The sequence below is a fragment of the Cryptotermes secundus genome, unplaced genomic scaffold, assembly GCF_002891405.2.
Source record: "Cryptotermes secundus unplaced genomic scaffold, Csec_1.0 scaffold556, whole genome shotgun sequence".
Lineage (NCBI taxonomy): Eukaryota > Metazoa > Arthropoda > Insecta > Blattodea > Kalotermitidae > Cryptotermes > Cryptotermes secundus.
The window spans coordinates 9,409-16,407 of NW_019725847.1; the positions used below are offsets into that span (position 1 = coordinate 9,409).

The following is a 6,999-nucleotide window of genomic DNA, read 5'->3' on the forward strand; positions in this document are numbered from 1 at the left end:
CGTATCTGTGAAATCTGTCAAGTCTGAAGGAAAGGAGCAGAAAATTTTAATTTCGTGAGCTATTGAGAAGTAACAGTAATTTAAAAAATGGAAAGTATTTCTCTTTTAGAGAGCCGATTTCGTTATTACAACTACTTTTTCTACGTAGGAGGAGTTCCTTTGTTTAACACGTCTGCTTCAATCTTTTATCATATATTTGTCTTGCTTTGCAATGCATGTGCTTACAGCACGATTATAGCCTTTCTTATGGCGATATACCATAATAAAGAGGATATGGATAATGCCACGAATGTAGCTATGCTACTCCTTCTGTTTTCATCAGCAAGTTGTGCACAATTATATTTCAGGTGATGATGTTTCTGGAGTTATGCTCGTATTTAGTGAATGTATTCTTATTTACTTAGTGGTGAATCATGAATTATTTAAGGATACTTAGCATGTCATAGCATACGTGTTAACATTGCTTTCATAATAATGAATTGTTAGTCATTAATAACTATTCGAATCTTCTACTATTTATTATCCGATGCATGTTATGATACATAATTTATTACTCATAACAGATGATGAATTAAAATGTCATATTTATTCTATTGAAATATTACGTTACATGACGAAAACAGTGTTTTTCTGCAGGTTCCGCAGGGCTAATCTAGTGAAGATTTTGAGGTTCACGGATGCATTCATCTGGGAGGATTTACCCCACATTGATCCTGAGACTGGATCCCTGGCAATGGCGGCATGGATCCCGCGTGTCCAAAGAGTTTCATTTTTTATTACAAGCGCCGCCACTATTTTCCATGTGACTCAAAGCTCAATACGCTTGTTAACAAGTGAAGACCGTCCTATGATTTATGGAACATGGTATCCATTCGATATAACCAAAAGCCCCACCTACGAGCTAACAAACATCGCACAGGTAAGAAATAGTGACCGTGGTGAAATAATCATTTACAGTTCTTTTATTGCCTGGAGCAGAATAAATTTACCATCAGGAGAGGACAATATGACAAATCTTGCTTGTGCTTTTGGTGGTTAAATTATATCATTGTGTAGTCACGTGTTTTGTGGAATGTTATAAACAAACTGTCAAATTAGTCTCATACAAACTCGTATATTATGAAATTGTGCATCTGAGAAAGAAGTCGCTAAGTAAAAACGGCAACGCTCCAGGAACTGTTGCACACATCTGTAATTTCTGCACTGACAGTTGGGATTCTCACGGCCACAGCGAAACACGCCTCTGCAGTACATACACGTAATTCATTTTCTTTCTTGGGACTACAGCCCCAGTGGGCCTACCTCCATGAAATTCTCCGTTCACTTCGAATTTTCTAGATCACATAATTCATTCCCAGAGCTAATTCCGTCTCAAAGAAATAATCTCCCGTCGGTATAATAATTAATATCTTTTTGGAGATATAAAGATAATTAATTTCAATTCAATTTACGTGCAAACTTAACAAGACAATGACCAATTTCAAAGTTAGCACGAATACACAGAAATAAGCAAAAATAATTAAAGAGAAAGATACAAAATATGAGAGTCTATATAGTAGCAATAAAATAATAACAATTCCAAGAATAAATTAAGTTAGCTTTAAGAGGCGAGAAAAATAAAATAAGTGTATTTCGAATAATTATGCCATTTCTGGCGAGAAAGAAAATATATGTACATACACACATAAAAGTTAATAATAATAATAATAATAATAATAATAATAATAACTTATTTAATAAATATTACCGTAACTCTATCACCATAAATCAAACATAGCAATGAGAAATGAGAAAATTAAAATATATACAATTAGTATTTTTGATTGGAATAATCATTGCAGCAATAAAATATAAAACAATTCAAGTTTTAATTAATCAATGTATAAACACATTAATTTATTCCAATTTTTATTTATATACATCCTAAATATGAATGAGAGAAAGGGTCCCAACTGCAAATATGTCGAGATCTTTACCCACCGCGTTGTCAGCATAGGCGCACCGAGCAGAAGGACAGTGTTTCTTAGAGGGACAAACACCAAACAGTGGGAAAGCCCTAAGACTGCTGGGAGGAACACGAAGGCTAACGTTTTCCAAAAGGGAAGAGCAAGATTTAAGCCCGCGACAGACTTGAATAAAAAGAAAGTGCATCAAGGTGATGTCTCCGATTGCCTAAAGATTGTGGACTTCATTTCTTTAAGGCATGTGTATAATTATATGGAATATGAGGGAAGAAACGATAAAGACAGACGGACACAAACTTCTGTTGGATTCGCCCAAGCTTATTCGCATCATTCGAGGTGACGTGGTTCCAAACTACTGAGGCATATTCCAACTTGGACCTGACTAAAGTAAAGTATAGTACATACAGACACTCCAGGGGGGGGGGGAATCTGTAGGTAATGGAGCGAATAAGGCATAAAAGGTTTATGCATTCAGAAAATACGTAATCAACATGTGCGTGAAAATATCATTTTGAATCAAAGAAACAACTAGATCCTTAATACTGCTAATACTCATGAAAAAGCTGATACTCGTAATTCAAAAAATTAGTTTTCCTTGTGTATGACACAACACGCATTTTAGCAATATTAAGTCTCATGGAGTTAGCAATTCACCAGTCACTCACGGAACTGATGTGAGTTCGAAGTAATTGCACATGCAATGCATCACACAACGGTTTTAACAGTCAGAAAATTGATAAATATTATACCGTGATTTCACAGCGTTCAGAATATGCATATATGGATGCAAGTGTGGAACAGACCACACAAATATGATGATGATGATAGCAGAGATGATTATAAGGGTTATTATTCTGTAATAAGTGCGTCATACTTCTTTAGATATCGATTGACCCAATGACAGAATCTTTGGTACGTCAGCTGCCTTTAGTATATAGGTCTTAGTAATCTGCTATCCATTAAGCACAAAACACTTCCCGATGGTAAAAGTGGCCGAAAGAAGAATCTGGCCCCTTACAAATTGAACAGCGTTCAAAGTTCTACCCTAATAAGCACAAGTGTAGCCTGCAGTGTATCAGTGCGACTTAAAGTTACAATAACTACGCTTGCTCTTGTTCGTATTTGTTCGCTAGATGGTAGCGAGCTGTTTCATAAGTTTGTTCCTGGAATCGGTAGAGTTCGCTCGTGATGCTGTGACTTGAAACATTCCAGTCACGAACACCTGTTACTGTGTGTACTCGTTTGGTTATGTTTCTTTTCGTGTGTTGCAAGTCGTTCAGTGAGTGACTTCCAATGGTACATTGCACGGCTCTTACATAAGCTCGTCCTGCACAATCGTCTTGTAGGTTTCGTCTGTTGATGACACAAATTTTCAGCGCAAGATCAACATTGGCTATGAAACTATAATCTCTCTCGATTAAGGTCCTCGACAAGGGACAAAATTTCTGAAATATTGACATAATTTTACGAAATATTTGTCTGTGCATTCCTTTATTCGGCTTGGATCGGATACCCTTAACTAGCAGGCATTTCCAATATCTGGTTCTGCATTTTTAGAATGCTCTGTGTTATTTTATAGGGCATCGCTACTGTTCAATGGATTTGTTTCCTCTATGGGATGCCTGCCTTTTATGGGTTATTGGTGTGCATTGCGTGCAGTCAGCTGGAGAAGTTGAGAGCGAACCTCCTGGATATCAGACAGGAACTCGACACACCAGCGCAGGACTCGAGAACTGAGACTGACACAGGGGAAGGGAGACAAGTCCAGACATCTCAGGAAGTGTTCTGCCGCATGCAGGAGCAGCTCAACGACTGCATACGTCATCACCAGCTGATCATAAAGTAAGCAAATTTTTTTAAATATTAGTTTATTTCATGTGTCCTCTTTTATAAAAAAATGTCATAAACCGACTTGTGGTTTTGTAGATGTACACGGAAAAACCTAAATAAACAGATATGAGCTTAGCTATTACGAGTTCCTCTGATTCTCGTCCATGATATGTATGTATTGGCCGTCTTGTAGTGCACACGGTCTAACATGTCACTTCACTACATGTTTCGGCATTCCTGTGCCATCCTCAGGTGTGTTATTTACGTCAAGCTATTGCATTACTCGCCATCATGTGTCGTTTATAAAATTATCTAAAATGCACACTCGTCACTAACTATGATAAAATGTATATATATCAAAATTTGTTAATATCTATCATCTTACACGTCTTAACACAATTTGCAAACTATATCATTCTTCCACGATTGTGAGTCGTTCTTCCTATATTTTGTGTATGTTGTGCCTTGTGATGTTTTTTTTTTTGGCTGCGAGCGTTGTAATGATTTAAAGTAAAATTCTGATTCCTCTTTATTTCTATTGGCAGATACATTGGTGAAATTGAGGACACGTTCAACCCGCTCTTAGCAGGTTATTTCCTCAACTTAATGTGCGGTCTCTGCTTTACTGCATACACAGCTGTTACGGTAATTCACTGCAATTAGTACTAATATTTTTTCTATGATGTATAATAATCTAATTAGAAAAAAATCATCGTTCTAACTTGAGTCCATTGAAGCACTTACACTTCATAAGTTCAGTCAAGTTGAGGGTTCAATCTGTAACACATTTTTTTACCATCCTCTGTGCAAGTGTGAAGTGGAAGGGACAACTCTACCGATAGATTTCGTCCGGAGGTAAGGAGCCACATTCACGTTACGACTGAATTGAGGCAGTCATTCTTGGTGTTGAGCCACATCTGGGCCTCGTGACAAAATTCTGATCTTGTCTAATCACGGATTTGTGGTTACGTATCTGGCCCATTTCCGATGTCTCCTATTGTAGACTTCATATGTACATGCACGTTTCTCTATATGTGCCACGCAAGGCAATATAACTTTTATGTTAGTCCATTATCGACAAGACCTCTCTGTACGTCCAGGTATTGCAGAAACTTTGTACAGAAGAGACTTTGGCTGGACCTCCGTCACTGGATGATACCACACTTCATTTCTCGCTCTTTCATGTAATTAATCCCTACGCTTACAAGCTGCAAGTGTGTATATATGGGAACCGTTTCTACATGCGACGGAGTTGAAAGCCGAATACTGAAGCTAAACGAGAATATAGAGGCATTGCGTTGCTGACTTGAAATATAACTCGTTCATTGTGAACATGACACAAATTGGATATGAACTGTAATTTTTCTCAACAGACAAGGTACAGTTTAAAATTATTGTTTTTTTTTTTTCACACAGATCTTTTTGAAAAAAAAATCAATTATTTTTTCTGTCGGCCTCTTAAATATAATTCTATATATTGGTAATGAGATGTACACCATTATACTTATATAGTTGGGCAACATAATGCAAAATATAGAATCGTGACACAAAATTTGATTCAAGTGAGTGCATATGAACATAATCATGTGGAGCTTTACCGAAGTTCTGTGGAAAGAATGTTATGCTTCAGGGGCACTGGATGACATAATATTGTTTGTTCTTGTATTATCTGGTATTAATTTTTAATTTAGTTATGTAAGTTAAGCATTGTAAGACCAGTTTGAAGTTTCACTAATGTTGATGCAACAGAGGGATCGAGTGCTTAAAAATGACGATATCAAATAAATAGAGTTAGGACTATGTATAATCCACAGAGGACAAATCTGTACATTGCCTAATAAATTTCGTGCAGTTAGAATAGTTCTCGGGAAGGTAATATCAACTTGTCAAGAAATTACCTGTCCTTAGTGGGAACCGAAAGTCCATTATAAAGCCCATGAGAGCCAGTCATTCGATCATATTCTCTTACTAATGAATCCAGTCCTTCCTTATATTAATTTGATTTGTTTCATTCTGGTTCGTCACACTAAAAATTACAAAGACAAAACAACACAGTCCAATGTGACAATTTAAGTTTTACTACTTGAAAACTTAGAACCCTTACATGTTTCNAATAACACCGTCCAATGTGACTATTTAAGTTTTACTACTTGAAAACTTAGAACCCTTACATGTTTCGATCCTTACAGATCATCTTCAGAGGGAACATCAGTACCTATTTGGAAACTACTATCACAATAGGTGTTCTGAGTGTTAAATTACATACACACAATGCCTGGAATACAAAATATACACAAAAGTTTTCAAGTAAAACTTATATAGTCACACTGGACGGAGTTGTTTTGTATTTGTCGTATTTTGTTGCATTTAAATTTCACATCAATACTTTTCTCCAATGTAAACTCTGGTGTCCGATGTTTCGTCGTGCCGTTATGTGTACGGATCATACTTATTACACATGTGCCATCTGCAAGATGCGTGATGCATGCCACAAGCACATAGCCTAACTCGATGTCCTCCTTGTAATGACATATTTATGTATGTTGAATAAACCTGAATGTAATAACAATTACGGCCGTGGGGATTCGTTGCGCTGACCACGCGACAACCTCTATCCCCAAAAGTTAGCACTAACTTCGCTGACAAGTGGCGGTCGCTCGGTCGGTATAGTTCGTTTGCGGACTAAAATCATGCAGTTTGTTTTTGTTTGTAATAGCAATTAAACTGCTATACATTTCGCTGTGTTTCAGAGACTGGGAGATCCACTGCAAATGTCTCAGCCCATTGTTATTTACATCTTCTACGCTATAAACGTGTTTGTTTTCTGCTGGTTCGGAAGCGAGCTGAGTGACCAGGAAAGTATCCCAAAGTAAAAAAGAAATGTATTTAACTAATCGATAAATTGTTATTCTTGATAAATATAGGAGGCCAACACATAAATAAGTATCAGTTCGAGTCTGTTACTACATACAGTCATATTGTAACAGACGTAGCATGTACATTAGTTTATGTATATAAGATCTGAGGCTTTCACGGCGGTGACTATGAAGAAAGCAGTCTTCTGGGATTTGGCACCGTGTATATGTGGTGTTAATACACGGTGCCAAATCCCAGAAGACTGCTTTCTTCACAGTTTATGTATAGTTGGACTGCATTCTGCACATATATACTGCGGAACAGTACATCCTCATGCTGGGAACGGAAG

At 37.0% G+C, this 6,999-nt stretch overlaps 1 protein-coding gene across 1 annotated transcript; it reads left to right on the forward strand.

The window, feature by feature from the left end:
- The first annotated feature begins 308 nt into the window (after nt 1-308).
- On the forward strand, nt 309-6,848 carry LOC111863742. The gene is made up of 5 exons (XM_033751189.1): nt 309-347; nt 637-919; nt 3,544-3,806; nt 4,340-4,439; nt 6,545-6,848. The coding sequence occupies exons 2-5, from the start codon at nt 734-736 to the stop codon at nt 6,665-6,667; spliced, it is 672 nt and encodes a 223-aa protein (XP_033607080.1). The 5' UTR covers nt 309-347; nt 637-733; the 3' UTR covers nt 6,668-6,848.
- Nucleotides 6,849-6,999: the final 151 nt, after the last annotated feature.

Coding starts and splice junctions, on each gene's coding strand:
- LOC111863742 (XM_033751189.1), top strand. CDS start 734: ATGGCGGCATGGATCCCGCGTGTCCAAAGAGTTTCATTTTTTATTACA. Junction 920..3,543: donor AGCTAACAAACATCGCACAG/GTAAGAAATAGT, acceptor GTTATTTTATAG/GGCATCGCTACTGTTCAATG. Junction 3,807..4,339: donor CATCACCAGCTGATCATAAA/GTAAGCAAATTT, acceptor TTCTATTGGCAG/ATACATTGGTGAAATTGAGG.